Consider the following 17,138-nt stretch of genomic DNA (forward strand, 5'->3'; position numbering starts at 1 on the left):
CTTGATGTTTTACAGTATAGTTATTAACTGAGATAAGAGTTTTAGTTTTCATGAAAATACACATTTGTAACATTTAGGAGATCTCAAATAATGCCTACGGGAATTGTACCAAATACTTTTTTATGCTTTATAAATACTTTGTTCTCCTAAAACTTGAATTTTGCTCAGTAGTTTTATTTTGATAAACATACTTCTTTTGTTAAACATCTACATTTTTCTATCTTCTTTTTATAGAGATATTACTATTATATTCACCATGGAATTGATACAGACCATGTAGCCCCAATGGAAGATTCTTGGCTAGAACATGTACTGGATTTAGTTCCACAACATCTGAAAGTCTTCACTGACAGCATAGTTACGTTATCTGATGAAATGAGAGAGGATTATCTTCTTAGTGTAAAGAAATCCATAGGTAAATTGGTATTATGCTTTTATTTTTAATTTGAGTATGTGTCTCATTAAAGATAATTTTTGTATTAATAATTAATACCTATACTTGAAACTAGTCACAATATTATAATTATGCCATTTCTTACATTGCTGTTATATTACTTAAGATCTGAGGCAAATTCCATTAATGTAGTATTACAAAAAATAATTCTATTTCTATTTGTAGGGATATATCCCCACCACAAAGGATAGCACTGAAGAAAATTATAAAACATTAATTTCAATCCCTCAAGATATTTATTGAATGTCTAACTTATGCAAGGCATTAGGCATTTAGGAGATAGTCTCTCCCTTTAAGATGGTCTCTTCATTTCAGGATCTTTTGGTGTAGACATGAGACAAGACATACATATTTAAATAATTACCTAAAAGTGTAAGCATTAACAATGAACATTAATATTACTTATGTCATAAATTAGAATGTGATTAATACAGAATTGTTGCAGTAGACTAAAGGTTGACAAACTATAGCTCACAGGCAAATCTGGCCACTGCCTGTTTTCATAAAGTTTTATTGGAACATAGCCACACTAATTCATTTGCATGTTATCTACAAATCTGGCTGCTTTAGAGCTACAAGAACAAAATTGAGCAGTTGTGACAGAGTCCTTGTGGCCCACAAAGTCGAAAATAGTTAACAGTCTAACCCTTTACATAAATAATTTGTTGACCCATGGTACAGACAAATAGATCCTAAGGCTGACTGATTACCAGAACCGTTTTAAAAATACTGACTTCTGGCCCCACCTGAATTAAAATCCCTGGAGTCAGGGCCTTGGAATCTGTACTTTAAAAAAAGCGTCTCCAGTTGGTTGTGATAGTAAACCTAGTATGACGAATGCTGTGTTTAAAGTTGAAGAAATAATAATGCTTTGGAGTAATGTGGGGACCCTTATTGGTGGAGGACATTCATTGTATTTATGACTTCTGTGGAGTATACTGGTGATATAAAAATGAAAAGCCTAATCCCTGCCCTCAGAGTTCATAGTGTAATGTAGGAGATAGACAAATAACTAAATATAAAGCAAAGTAATAAGTCCAAAGAGGAAAGAAACAGAAGATACACTGCAAGGGAGAAGAGGTCATCTCTGACTTATTAGGAAGGACTCTGGAGGAGCCTAAACTAAGTCTTGAAGGATGAGCAACAGTCTAGTTGGGAACATGCTTGGCCTAGGAAATGGTGTGAATGATAGCAGACGCCCATGAGAGGCTCTTCTGGGCTTGTTAAGCAATTCTGAAGCCAAAGCATAGGGTGCATCTGGGGAAGGGGACAGAATCTGAAGGGCCTTATATGCCTTTTTAGAGCACTTAAAGGTAAAGGAGAGTCTCTGAAGGATTGTAGGGAAGGGGGTAATACATACGATTTGCATATTAGAGCTTCTTGAAAGACGGGCAGAAGAATTAGAATTAAATGTGAATTAAAGACCATAGAAGACAGAAGCGAGGTAGCTGACTTTACTGATTTTATAACAAGACTGTTTTATGCTCTTATGCAATTTAAAAGAGAACAAGGCAATACTGTTGTTCCTTGGTATCCACAGGAGATTGGTTCCAGGACACTCCCCTCCCTGACAGATACCAAAATCTGCAGATGCTCAAGTCTCTGATATAAAATGGCATAGTATTTGCATATAACCTATGTACATCCTCCCATATACTTTAAATCATCTTCAGATTTCTTATACTACCTCATACAATGTACATGCTATGTAAATCGTTGTTACACTGTGTATTTTTATTTGTATCATTTTTATTGTTGTCTGTTATTTTTATTGTTATTTTTTTCTGAATATAAACCTGCAGATACAGAGGGCCAACTGTATGTACCTTTTCTCAGTGAAATAGAACTACTACTATCCTGTATTGTTGACCTTGAATTCAACAAGAATATTTTTGATGGAATAGCTATAAAGGAAAATGTAATATTAAGAGCAATTATTCCTTTCAAATGAAAGAGGAGGGACACATTGTTTTGAGAAAGGGAACATATATCCTCAAAGACACAGACATGATACATTTTCTTGTAAGATTTTAAAAGTTTTCTTCTGTTCACAAATGCACAAATTGCTGATTATTAAATAACTTTAATATAATTTAAACAGTTAATAGAACTAGCTTTGCAATTGCTTGGAAATGTACTACAGTTAATATAAGGTTATTTATCAGAATTTTAAAATTTTCTTTCAGTTGATTTTGTTTTAAAAGATCCTCGAGAGAAAGATGGTAAGAAGACAGATGAACTTCCAGCCCATCGTGCTGAGTAAGTGATCAGATTTCTCTAAGAATGTTGATTATGTGACCATTTCTGTATATGTTTATATATTTATACACCAATTATATTTTCTCAAATGTATGTTTATAATTTACATATAAATAAATGTATATGTGTGTATGTATATATTTCATATACAGGCTTGCCTCATCTTATTGCACTTTGCTTTACTGTGCTCCACAGATACTGTGTTTTTTGCAAATAGGAGGTTTGTGAGGGTTTTTTGCAACTGAAAGTCTTTGTCAAGCAAGTCTATTGGCATCATTTTTCTAACAGCATATGCTCACTTTGTGTCTGGTCTGTGTGTCAGTTTTGGTAATTCTCACAATATTTTAAGCTTTTTCTGTTATTATTATATCTGTTATGGTGATCTGTGATCAGTAATCTTTGATGTTACTATTATAATTACCTTGGAAAGCCACAAACTGCACCCATGTAAGATGGCAAACGATGTCAATAAATGTTGTGTGTGTTCTGACTCCTCCACCAACCAGTCACTCCCCCATTTCTCTTCCTTTCCTAAGGCCTCCCTAATTCCCTGAGAGAGAACAGTATTGAAAATAGGCCAAGTAACCCACGATGGCCTCTGAGTTGCACATTTCTCACTTTAAATCAAAAGCTAGAAATGATTAAGCTTAGTGAGGAAGACATGTTGAAAGCCAAGATAGGCCAAAGCTAGGCCTCTAGTACCAGTTAGCCAGGTTGTGAATGCAAAGGAAATTAAAAGTGCTATTCCAGTGAACAAATGACTGACAAGAAAGTGAAACAGCCTTATTGTTGATACGGAGGAAGTGGTCTGGAAGAAGATCAAACCAGCCATGACATTTCCTTAAGCCAGAGCCTAATCCAGAGCAAAGCCCTAACTCTTTTCAGTTCCGTGAAGGCTGAGAAAGGTAAGGAAGCTGCAGAAGAAATGTTTGAAGGTAGCAGAGGTTGCTTCATGAGGTTTAAGAAAAGAAGCAATCTCCATAACGGAGCAAGGGTTGAAAAATTAACTATTGGGTTCCGTGTTAGGCAGTTCTTGTGTTGCTATAAAGAAATACCGGAGACTGGGTGATTTATAAAGAAAAGAGGTTTAATTGGCTCACAGTTGTTCAGGTTTTATAGGAAGTATGGTGCTGGCACCTTCTTGACATCTGGGGAGGCCTTGGGAAGCTTACAATCAAGGCAGAAGGCAAAGTGGGAGCAGGCATCTCACATGGAGAGAGCAGGATGAAGAGTGAGAGGGAAGATGCCACACACTTTTAAACATCCAGATCTCATGAGAACTATTGCGAGGATAGTGCCAAGAGGATGATGCTAAACCATTTTTGTGAAACCTGTCCCCATGATCCAGTCACCTCCCAACAGGCCCCACCTCCAGCACTGGGGATTACATTTCAACCTGAGATTTGGAGGGGATATACAAACTATATCAGGGACTGTGCTGGTACCTGGGTGTTGGGATCAACTGTTCCCCAAACCTCAGCATCACACAATATACCCATGTAACAAATATACCTGCACCTATACCCCCTGAATCTAAAATAAAAGTTGAAATTATAGAAAAAAATTTTGAAAGGCTATATCTACTATAGTGATTTCTGTGAGGGATCTTGGCAAAGTGAATTGAAAACTTTCTGGAAGAGATTCACTGTTGTAGATGCTGTTAAGAACATTTGTGATTCATACAAGGTAGTAAAAATATCAACATGAGCAGAAGTTTGGAAGAAATTCAACCCTTATGGATGACTTTGAGTGGCTCAAGACTTCAGTGGAGGAAGTCACTGCAGATGTGTTGGAAAGATGTGTTGGAAGCCAGAGAACAAGAATTAGAAGTGGAGCCCGAAGATGTGACTGAATTTCTGCCATCACATGATGAAACTTGAACAGATGAGGAGTTGCTTCTTATGGATGAGCAAAAAAAGTGGTTTCTTAAGATGGATTCTACTCCTGGTGAAGATGCTGTGAACACCGAAATGACAACAAAGGATTTAGAATATTACATAAGCTTAGTTGATAAGGCAGCATCAGAGTTCGAGAAGATTGATTCCAATTTTGAAAAGTTCTAGTTGGGTACAATGCTATCGAATAGCCCTGAATGCTGCAGAGAAATCTTTCATGAAAAGAAGAGTCAATTGATGATGTGGCAGATGTCATTGCTGTCTTATTTTTAAAAATTGCCACAGCTTGGTTAGTTAGAAGCCATTAACTTTCCACCAGCAAAAAGATTATGACTTGCAAAATGCTCAGGTGATTGTTAGTATTTTGTGGTAATAAAGTATTTTAAAATTAAGGTGTATACATTTTTTTTTTCGAGACAGAGTCTCGCTCTCTTGCCCAGGCTGCAGTGCAGTGGTGTGATCTTGGCTCACTGCAACCTCTGCCTCTGGGGTTCAAGTGATTCTCCTGCCTCAGCCTTCTGAGTAGCTGGGATTATAGGTGTGCACCACCACGCCCGGCTAATTTTTGTATTTTTGGTAGAGACGGGGTTTAACCATGTTGGCCAGGCTTGTCTCAAACTCCTGACCTCAAGTGATCCACCTGCCTCAGCCTCCCACGGTGCTGGGATTACAGGCGTGAGTCGCCGCACCTGGCTTCCTTTTTTCATTTGTAATTTTCTTGAGATAGGGTTTCTTTGTTTCCCAGGTTGGAGTGCAGTGCCATGATCACAGTTCAGTGCAGCCTTAACCTCCCAGACCTAAGTGATCCTCCCACATCAGTTTCTCAAGTAGTTGGGACCACAGGTGCATATCACTGTGCCCACCTAATTAAAAAAAATTTTTTTTTTAGAGACGCAATCTCCCTGTGTTGCCTAGGCTGGTCTCGAACTCCTGGGCTCAAGAAATCCTCCCACCTTGGCCTCCCAAAGTGCTGAGATTACAGGTGTGAGCCACTGTGCCTGGCCCTACATTTTATTTTAAAAATATAATGCCATTGCCTGATTAGTAGACTACAGTATAGCATAAACATAAGTTTTGTATGCACTGGGAAACCAAAAATTTGTGTGATGTGCTTAATTGCAATATTTGCCTTATGGGGGTGGTCTTGAACCAAACCTGCAATATCTCCATTGTAAGCCTCTATACAACTAATTGTTCTTATGTGCTTTATTTATGTATTTAAGCCTAACGTTACATTTATCAGTTGATGGATCGATAGGTAGATGACTAGACACAGATGGACACTAAGATGGTTAAAACATAAGTACTTGGTGGAAAGAATATGATATAGGTTTTTTAATCCCCATAGCAACTAGCACAGACTTCAGATATGGTAGTGGCGTAAAAGATTGATTTTTGGGAACATTGGAAACATTGCAGAATATATATATTTATAGGATGTATTTCAATTTATTACGTGGATGGAAATATAGAACACATAATGGGAAAATCTCCTTGCTGTATATTTTCTCTAATAATAACATTTAGGAATAAATCTCTTAAATAGTTTGAAGGATGGAACTTATATGATTAAATAGCCACTTCAGTTTTATTTTCTTTTATATCATTTTAAAACGCCCCAACGGCCAAGTGCGGTGGCTCACCCCTGTAATTCCAGCACTTTGGGAGGCTGAGAAGAGCAGATCACTTGAGGTCAGGAGTTTGAGACCAGTTCTGGCCAATGTGGTGAAACCCCGTCTCTACTGAAAATACGAAAGTTAGCTGGGCATGGTGGTGTGTGCTTGTAATCCCAGCTACTCAGGAGGCTGAGGCAAAAGAATTGCTTGAACCCAGGAGGTGGAGGTTGCAGTGAGCTGAGATCGTGCCACTGCACTCCAGCCTGGGCAACAGAGTGAGACTCCATCTCAAAAAAAAAAAAAAAAAAAAGCCCCAAATTATTCCCCATTCCACACATACACACAAAAAAAGTTATGTACTCATTTTCCGTATCCTCTATGGAGAACAACTTTTCTCCTGGGAAAGACAAAAATCATCCTTCATAATTGCAAAGGTGATACAGCCACACATGAAAAATTGAATTAAACTTACTATATACACATAACATGTAAATGTTTAAATATATTCTGAAAGATGAAGATGGCACATTTCAATACATAAAAGATGATTATTATATTAAAGTCATAAGAGTTACAGAATACAATTGATCTTTAACACGGGGATAATGGCCACTGAGCCCCTATACCACATATAATTTTTGACTTCCCCAAAGCTTAACTATTAATACCCTACTGTTCACTGGAATCCTTACTGATAACATAAACAGCCTAACCCATATTTTATGTGTTGTATGTATTATATACTGAATTCTTACAATAACGTAAGCTAGAGAAAAAATTTTATTAACGAAATCATAAGAAAGAGAAAATATATTTACCATTCATAAAGTAGAAGTGGATCATCGTAAAGGTCTTCATCCTTGTAATCTTTACATGGTGGTAGTGATAGAGGAGGAGGAGGAGGAGGTGAAGAAGGAAAGAAAGAAGGAGGGGGAGGAGGAGGAGGAGGGGGAGGGAGAGGGAGATTGGTCTTGCTGTGCGGGGAGTGGGTGGTAGAAGTGGAAGAAAATCCACATGTAAGTTGATGTGCACAGTTCAAACCTGTGTTACTCAAGGGTTAACTGTAAATCTGTCTTCAGATAAGAACATTAGTGTTTGTGATTTATAAATGATGTTTACATATTAACAGGGGGTAAAGTTTAAGGGGATTTCTATAGGAAGGTTGGACTATATCCTTAAAATGTTTTAAAAATAAAAATAAAGGAGGAATTTTAAAAATAAAAATAAAGGAGGAATTTTAAAAATAAATAGAAAATTTAAATGTATGTACTGAAATTAGTAGAGAATCTTTGAAGATGTTTATGAGAGATAGCTGGCTGTTGTTTTCATTTGTTCATTGTAAATTATTTGTGGATTCAATAAGATCAAGTATTTGGAGATAAAAATTAGTTAGCTTTTGTATTAAAGATTTAAATCTAATTTCACAATCATTAATTTTTATAATGAAATTATACTAAACCATAAAACATATGAACTTTATATATTTTAAAACATAATTTCTTGTTTTGTTATTATCATGAGGGATACAGCACATATTTTATTAAAATTAAATCATTATTACCCAAAATTTACAGTTACTATAAAAATACTGTCTTTTGACTTTGAAAGACTGTAACTAAATATTTTCTTCGTTTTCAGAATGCAAATTCTGCCAAAACCTTGGAGGAAATCTTTTTTAGCTGCAAGCAGTTATATTAGGGATCACTTGAATGCAATGAACCCCACAATGCTGGCTGTACTAGATTTGTGGCACACTAATTTTAAGTGAGTATATGTGGCCTTATAGAGGTTTTTAAAATATAGAGGGAAGTTGTTTTACTATATCTTAATTATTTCTTTTACTATTTTAACTGCAAAGTAAAACATTACCATTTTAATGTCAATATTCAAACATGGTTTTAAATAAACAACGTAGAAGTATATAGAGCAAAAAGTGAACGTTGCTTTTCTAAAATTTTAAATTTTTTAATTTTTTGAGTACATGGTAGATGTATATATTTATGCGGTACATGAGATATTTTGGTAGAGGCATGCAATGATTAATAATCACACCATGGAAAGTTTGGTGTCCATCCCATCAAGCATTTTTCCTTTGTGTTACAAACAATCCAGTTATACTCTTTTAGTTATTTTAAAATATACAATTAAAGTATTATTGACTGTAGTCCTCCTGTTGTGCTATCAAATACTAGGTCTCATTCGTTCTAACTATATATTTTCTTGTACCGATTAACCCAATTCTGCTATTAATGGACTCTGATGCATTCTTCAGCATGTCAATTGTGTTTTTCAACTCTAGAATTTCTGCTTTATTTGTTTTAATTATTTCGATCTCTTTGTTAAATTTATCTTATAGAATTCTGAATTCCTTCTCTGTGTTATCTTGAATTACTTTGATTCCAAGAACATTCATTTGATTTCAGTTTCTGATACTATGAATAATGCATCAGGAAATGACCTTGTAAATACATTATTATTCACTGGTCCTTTTGTTTACGTGGGATAGAGTCACAGAAGTGGGATAACTAGATCATAGCATATTTATGTTTTTATTTTAGTATATTTTGCTGGATTTTTTTTCCAGAAATGTTGATACTTTACATTTTTACCAGCAGTAAATGAGAACTTCTTTCCCTAAAATTCTAACTATGTGTATTATACTATTTGTCAATCAATATAAAATGCTATATCATCATTACTTCCATTTGCCTTTGCTAGACTACTAGGGAATTTGAACATCTTTTTATGTATTTGTTATTTGAATTTCATTATGAATTCTCTACTTATATCTTTGTCAGTGTTTTGTTGGTTCTTCATCTTATCAATTTGATAACCTCTTAGAATAACAGAGGTTTTAGTTCTGTGTCTAGTACCTGAAACAAATCAAACAACTGCTAAAACTTAGGTTTATAATTTGTCCATTGACTGAGTTTATAGTTTCCTTTGATATTCTGAAATTAAAAATTTTTATACTGCTAAATATGTGTCTGTTTTCTTCTGAATTCTCCTAGTCTTGGTTAAGAAGGTCTCCTTATTTAGCAAATTGTGTGTGAGATCTTCCTGGCTAACTAGTAAAATTTTTTTATTTTTTTAACATTTTAGTTTTTTGACCACCTGAAGGTTAGTTTTAACAATAATGTAGAATGAAATTCATTTTTATTTTCTTCCAGATAGCCAATTGTGCCAACATCATTTCTTAAACAATCTATCTTTTCCCCCTTAATGGAACTATCACCTTTGTCATGGATTAACTCTTCAATCTGTAGAAATCTACAGAATTTATAGTAATCGGAATGTCTTTCTGGATTCTCTATTTTTTTTCCTGTAATATTTGAATCTCTTTCTGTACAAGTACAGATTAATTTGATTAGGGTGACTCTATGGTATGTGCTTATATTTGGTGAGAGGAATCCCAACTCTATTTTTTATGCTATTCTTGGCTATTTTTTAAACATTCACTTTTCCTTATTAAGTTTAAGCCTATTTTATTTAATTTAAAAGGAAGATGGAAAGAGAAAAGTTGTCGGTGTTCTGATTGGAATTTATTAAGTTTTTATATTAGTTTTAGAAAATAGACATGTGTAATTAAGAAGCACTTTGGGGCCAAGTGTTGTGGCTCACGCCTGTACTTCCAGCACTTTGGGAAGCCAAGGTGGGTGGATCACAAGGTCAGGAGTTCAAGACCAGCCTGCCCAAGATGGTGAAACCTCATCTTTACTAAAAATACAAAAATTAGCTAGGTGTGGTGGTGGACACCTGTAATCCCAGCTACTTGGGAGGCTGAGGCAGGAGAATCACTTGAACCAAAAGGCAGAGGTTGCAGCGAGCTGAGATCATTGAGATCATGCCACTGCACTCCAACTTGGGTGACAGAGCAAGACTCCATCCAGCTCAAAATAAAATAAAATAAAATAAATAAATAAATAAAATATAAAATAAATAAAATAAAAATGATAATAAACACTTTCGCTCATATCCTACATATATTTCAATATTCAATCTTGTGTATATATTTCAGTAAGAGTTTATAATTTTTATATGGATTTTCGGTTTACAGAATTCCCTCTCATTTCTTCTTTCTAGCAGAATTTCTTTATAAATTTTGAGTGATTCCCTTTTGGGAGGGATACTTGGGCATGAAGTTTCACTCCAGTGCCTTTCTAGGAAGCTCTGCCTTCTCCATGTGGGTAAATTATTCAAGTTTATTTTTTTCTCCCCTCTTTTCAGTTGGACACTGTGGAACTCTCTGAACTTACAGACTCGGCTTACTTTGCTGAATGAACCCAGGTCTGCAGAATGTAATGAGATTATACAGGGTTTCTAACACATATTCTGACCTTCTACATACTTCAAGGGCCTCTGCTGACTTCAGAGAATGGGCTAGGATCCTTAAAACTGGCTTTAGCTTTCAGAATACATACTTCTAGGAAATGCATTCTTCCACCTTTCCATTGTACAGTATGGATTTCTTTGTCTGCTTAATTTGACTTTTACTAAGTAGGAAGAGGCTACTTCATTGCCCCATGTTTTTTTTCATTTCCTTTCTTTTGAATATTGGAGTTCAAATACCTCTTCTCAGCTGACAAGGCCCATGATCTAATTTTGCATGCAGTCACGAGGTCATACAATATAGTATATCACTTTCACAAATTATGTTGGTGTACATTAGTACATTTCATTTTCAAAACAACACCACAAGTTATTGTTTTATATCCGTTTCCAGAACACACTGAGCTGGACACTGAAGGATGGGACTCCATGACCTACTATTGTCCATAAAATGCTAGACTTGGTCTGTTAGACGATTTCAGGAGACAAGAGATAAGAAAATGAAAGGAAAGGGGGGAAGAAAAAGTAACAAAGCTGAAATTTAAAAAACAATAGAAAGTGTATGTGTCCAAAATTAGGCTCCAAAGTTGTGGTGACAGAGATGTTAGCAGCAACTGAAGCAAACTTCAAGGCATCCATGATAAAGACACATGGGAAAGAAGCCTTGCAGTCTGTGGGTGAAAAGAGAGCTCCACAAGCCCCTGTGTTGCCTTTGAAAGCCTAGGTTGTTTTTATTCTCTATGTGAGTATTAAGAGTGGGGGGACAGTCAACAAGGGATGCCCCTCTGAGTCGTAGCCAGCATTGAATACAAAGGGCATGCTTCTGGTGGCAGCCATTTACCCTGAATCTCAGACCTTGAAAATATATGACATCTCTATGTGTGGCAGTGGGTTGGGGAATGTTAATGCAAAAACGTGTCTGAGTGACTCTAAAATGCATGAGTTTGGAAACCTGATAAGATGCACTCTAGAAAAGATGTTGAAATTCATGTTATTGGTATTTACACTTACAGAACCCAGTTAATGTCATAGATAGCCTTTGTAATGCAGTCATAACCTACACAACACACATTTTTGCTTGTAAAATAATGCATATATGAAGATCACAAGAGAATGTAGAAATTACAGTGTAATATAAATCATCATAGTTGAATGTAAAAGCAGATGTCTAAGAAAAGCTCATTTTAAAGATGAAATGGCTTTTAAAAATTTATTATTTGATGAAGATGGATCTAGGAAAAAAATTACTAGATCAGAACACTGTAATTGATTTACCGTACAGCACACAGGATGCAAATGAAATCATTTTTAAACATGTTAAAAAGATGCTTAACCTAACTCATAATACAAGAAATGTAAAGAGATTGAAATTGAAACTATACTGAGAAACCGTTTTCCCCACAAATTACAAAATTTGATATCCCATTTTGTTAGTAAGGCTTGAAGAAATGGGCTCCTGTTTGAGGGAATCCCAGCCATACCTATCAAAATTACAAATTACAGGTAACACTTGAATCCAGCAATTTCACTTTTGGATAAGTAGTGTACAGATGCACCCGAGAATATAGGAAGTCATATAGTTATAATGCTATTTATGGTGACATTTGTTTATAAGAGACTGGAAACAAGCCAGCATCCATTGATAGACTAGTTAAATAAGTTATACTATACACAGTGGAATATTATGTAGTTATAAAACATGAGTGAGAAAAATCTCGATGTGTTAATATGAAAAGGTCTCCAGGAGAAGATATTCAGTGAAAAAAGCAAGTGCAGGACACTGCCTATAGTGTGCTACTTTGAAAGTTACAAAAAAGGAGGACTGGCAAAAGCAAAACATGTTCCTAAGAAAGGGAAGATTTCATGGGACAACCAAGAAATGTAGATACTTCAAGTGGAATTTCTGTGGGGAACTTGGTCTTGGTAAGAAGAGAGAAGATTAGTTTTGAGAACCAGAGAACAAAGGTAGATACTGACTTGATGCTGAGTCCAGAGTACTGGACCAGGACTGTTGAAATTCCTCCTGACTGAAAATCAGTGACAGAGCCAGGGATCAGGGTGGGTTTCAGCTTGGGGTGAGCATTAAGTGACAGTTGTGAGGGCAGGAGGGATATGTGACCGATAGATGGGTCTACAGAAATTCACTTCTGATTGGATGTGGGAAGATAAAGGATAGGAAGAGTTCAGAGACAGTCCTGAGTTTCATGGTCTGGGTGATTTGGAGCTGTTTGGTTCTACTAATAGAAAATTGAAATCAAGAAGTTATTTTGGTGATTAGAAGACTCATCATCATAAAACTTTTAAAGAGACTTACATTCCCTTCTGCTAACCAAATTGAAGCTAATGCATAGTGAGTAATATCTTTTTTCCTGATCCTTTCTGTTGTCTTAAACCAACGATTTAAACTATTGTTCCACTGCTGGGTTATTGTAGGGTCTATCCTGAGAAAGCAAGAACAGTGTCTGGTAGTATTTTTCCTGTTTTCTTAACAATTCATCCTATTGACCAAATGGGCAATGTTATCTGCAGAGATTTCATGGGAAAGTTATTGTACTGTATAAAACCTTTCAATCTCAAAACATCAAAGATGGTATTCTGTGCCTCGAATTCTGTTTCAAATCGAATACGAAGAAACTAAGGAAAATTGGTCTGGTGGCTCAGTGGCAAGGTGAATTCCAGAGCTTGTGCCCTTGCAACTACTACTTATTCAGTGCTATCTCACACCACATGCATCTGCATCCTGATTACAGCTGCAATTTTAAAATGTAAAATAATGTTGAAAGTGCTGACTAGGAAGCTAAAGAGATCAGATCATGTTTACTATGTGCTATTATGCTATATTTTAGACATATTTTATTTAAAACATTAATTACATTGCTCAATTACACAGAATAACACATTGGTTCTCTAGCAATGGTTATACCTACTTTGTGCCTAATTATTATCAATGTCATGTACGGAGTACATTATAACTCAGATGAATTTTAGCTTGTGGAAGAAATATAAGGAAATAGATTTGAAATGTGTTTTGTTTACTAACCAGTATTTTACGTTGGTCTTTAAGGAAACATTAAATGTGATTTTTTTAAGAACACGGTGACACTAATGCTAATATTATTCTTTCATTTTTGTTAACCTGACAGAGAAAATACTTAGATGAGTAAACCGTGTGTATAACAAAGATCTATAACATTGTAGTCAAAAGAAGGATTGTATTGAAAGTTGTTGACGCCAGTAATCCCTGTGTTCTTTAAAAAACCAGACAGGCTCAAAAGAGTTTGATATACTGGTTCTTGATTAGATGTGAGACTCCTTCAACCCATGGCTGCCTGAAATGAGGGCCACTTTCTTTTCAGAGAGGCTGCAATTTTTTCTTTTCAGAGCAGTGGATCCTAGAAGCATTGAGCCCTCCCTCTTTTCCTGTTTAAATTATTACAGTTTAAAAGCAAAAACCAGTTTAAACTACCCGTCATATCCCAGTTATTGCAACTTTCTTCTACTTCACAGTGAAGTTATGTATTTTCTTGTGTTCTTATTGAATTTAATTATATGAATTATTTTTAAAATTAGAATATCTCGTGTTCTTTAACATTTAATTATATAGAACACAATTTTTAATGATTAAACCTAGGAATATGATATTTTTAAGAAGGGACCAATTAATAAAATATTAAATACCAAAAAAGTCATTGTTAAATTACTGTTTATTTTTATCTTTTGCAGAAAATTACGTTTAGTTGATATCAAAGAATTTCATGATCGCCAGGATGCATTAGAGCTGTCAAGTTTTCAGAACATTATCATGAGACACATGGAATCTGCCAAAGAGACTCTACTTAAAATGTAAAGGTTTGAAATTTCATGTAGGAAAGCATAAGTTTAAAAATATGATGGTGGACTACTGCATTTTAGCTGCTTTTAGAAGATCCAATTTTAATGTTTTAAATCATTTCTACATGATTTAAATATAATGTCTTTAATTATCTTAGTCTGTAATATTTGTCCAGATGTTCTGCACAGCATAGATTGTGCAGAAACTAAAATGCTCATGACAAATGGTTACTTTTTTCTAAATGTCTGGTTTGTAACTGTCCTTTGAGAGGGGTGCTGAATACCATGAGAGAATGGTTACCTACTCATTATTCACCAGGTATTTGTCATCTACTATTAATACATGCTAGGCCCTGTACCTCCTTTCATTTTGTTTTTGGATGGGGAAAGCAGAAGAGTTTAAAGAATGATTAAGTGGAGAAAGTATATCGTTTAAATGAATTTAAAAAATCTCACTGGAAGGCAGACCTATCAAATGATAATTGAATATCTCCTTGGATTGGCTTTTCGGAATGGAATAGCCACATATGATAATTCATAATCTGGGAACCAGACAGTATGCTTTGAAACAACTTAGGAAAATTGTTTCTCTTATGGGTCAGTGAGTTATTATAAACAGGACATTAAAATTAGGTCAAATTTAAGATAGCAGAGGACATAAAACTGCTAGCATAGCTTCATGATTTCTAAAAGTTACTTAGAAAGATATCTTCATAATTTGAGATTAAATATTTCCTTTATCTTGCTTTCTTCTACAATGTGTTAGAATAAAATTCTTTGTCTGATATTACTTGAAAAAACTTTAGCCTTTTATATTAGTATTTAGTTAATGTAAAAATAGAGTTAAGAGGTGGTAAAATGAAAACCCATAATTAATTACAGAGAAGAAAGTGACCTCTTAAGGACAGGATACAAATAAATTATCTTGATCTATAACTTCTGGGTTCTACCCTAGGAATACATTACCACTGTAAATTTTAGTTAAATGGGTGTCAAATTACAGAGTAGAGTGCAAACCTTTATTGAATTTTTTTTTTGCTGAGAAATGCAGATGGGTTAGCTGTATCTCTTGATGCTTCCTGATTGATTCTCAGAGAAGAACTCTCTGACCATATTTTAAGTAGTGAACCAGAAAGTGTTTATGAGCATCAAGTTTATGAGCAGAAAGGCAGAGCACCAACTCACAGAGGAGAAACAATTAGCAAATGATTAATTATGACTTCCACCCCAAACCCAGATGCCTTTTTGTCATCCTCATCTTCCATTTTTACTCACAGTGTGTGGTTTCCAGACTTCTGGAAAGCCGCTTTTCTGTGCTGCTGTGTTTCTGTAGTTCTTCTTCCATTTATCTTTTTCTGGCTTTACTTATTTACTTACTATTATTTCCTACAAGTAGGGTTCCCCAGGTCTTTGTTGTTATCTCTCTTCTTTATATTTTCTTGAGAATTTCATAATTTCATCTGCCTCAAGATTTTGTATTCTGAGCTTTAGGCCTGTCTTACCAATTTTGAAAATTGATACATAATAATTGTACATATATATAGGGTACATATATTAATGGAATATTTTGATGTATTCATACAATGCATAATGATTCAATTAGGGTAATTAGCATATCCATCACCTCAAACATTTATCATTTCTTTGTGTTGGGAGCATTCCAAATTTTCTAGCTATTTTGGAATATACTATAAATTCTTGTTACCTATAGTTACATTGCACTGCTATCAAACACCAGAACTTATTCCTTCTATCAACTGTATTTTTGTGCCTATTAACCAACCTCTCTTCATCCTCCATCCCATCCCTGCCCTTCCTAGCTTCTCTTAACCACCATTCTACTTAAAACCTCCATGACATCAATGTTTTTTTAGCTTCCACATATGAATAAGAGCATGTGATATTTATCTTTATGTGCCTGGCTTATTTCAGTTAAAACGATGTCCTCCAGGCTCATCCATGTTGCTGCAAATGACAGGATTATATTCATTTTTATGACTGAATAATATTCCATTGTGTATATAAACTACATTTTATATACTATATTTTATATGCATTTTATATTTTATTTACATTTTATATACTATACACACACACACACATACACACGCTATATTTTCTTTATCTATTCACCCACTGATGGGCCCAGGTTGATTCTGTATTTTGGCTATTGTGAATAGTGCTGCAATAAACATGGGAGTACAGCTATCTGTTTGATATATTGATTTCCTTTATTAGGGGTATATACCCAGCAGTGGAATTGCTGAATTATATGGTAGTTGTAATTTTAGCTTTTTGGGGAACCTCCATAGTGTTCTCTATAGTGGTTATACAAATTTGTGTTCCCAACAGTGTATGAAAGTTCCCCTTTTTGTCAGGGATGGTGGCTCACACCTACAGTCCCAGCACTTTGGGAGGCTGAGGTGGATGGATCACTTGAGGTCAGGAGTTTGAAACCACAATCAACATGGTGAAACCCTATCTCTACTAAAAATACAAAAATTAGCAGGGTGTGGTGGCATACACCCGTAATCCCAGCTACTCGGGAGGCTGAGGTGGAAGAATCGCTTGAACCAGGGAGGTGGAGGTTGCAGTGAGCCAAGATCACACCACTGTGCTCCAGCCTGGGTGGCTGAGCGAGACAAAAGAGAGAGAGAAAGAAAAAGAAGAAGAAGAAAGAAGAAAAAGAGCAGGGAAGGAGAGATGGACGGAGGGAGGACGGAAGGGAAGAGTTCTTTCTTTGCATCCTTGCCA

At 35.3% G+C, this 17,138-nt stretch overlaps 1 protein-coding gene across 1 annotated transcript in view; it reads left to right on the plus strand.

The window, feature by feature from the left end:
* Nucleotides 1–17,138, plus strand: part of DNAH7 (dynein axonemal heavy chain 7) — a 330,709-nt gene that overhangs the window by 31,906 nt on the left and 281,665 nt on the right. Inside the window, exons 6-9 of the mRNA XM_032755099.2 lie at nt 235–415; nt 2,641–2,713; nt 7,863–7,988; nt 14,277–14,396. Coding sequence (XP_032610990.2) covers nt 235–415; nt 2,641–2,713; nt 7,863–7,988; nt 14,277–14,396 — 500 coding nt within the window. The remainder of the gene's footprint in view (nt 1–234; nt 416–2,640; nt 2,714–7,862; nt 7,989–14,276; nt 14,397–17,138) is intronic.

The sequence above is a fragment of the Hylobates moloch genome, unplaced genomic scaffold (assembly GCF_009828535.3).
Source record: "Hylobates moloch isolate HMO894 unplaced genomic scaffold, HMol_V3 SCAFFOLD_1, whole genome shotgun sequence".
Classification (NCBI taxonomy): Eukaryota; Metazoa; Chordata; class Mammalia; order Primates; family Hylobatidae; genus Hylobates; species Hylobates moloch.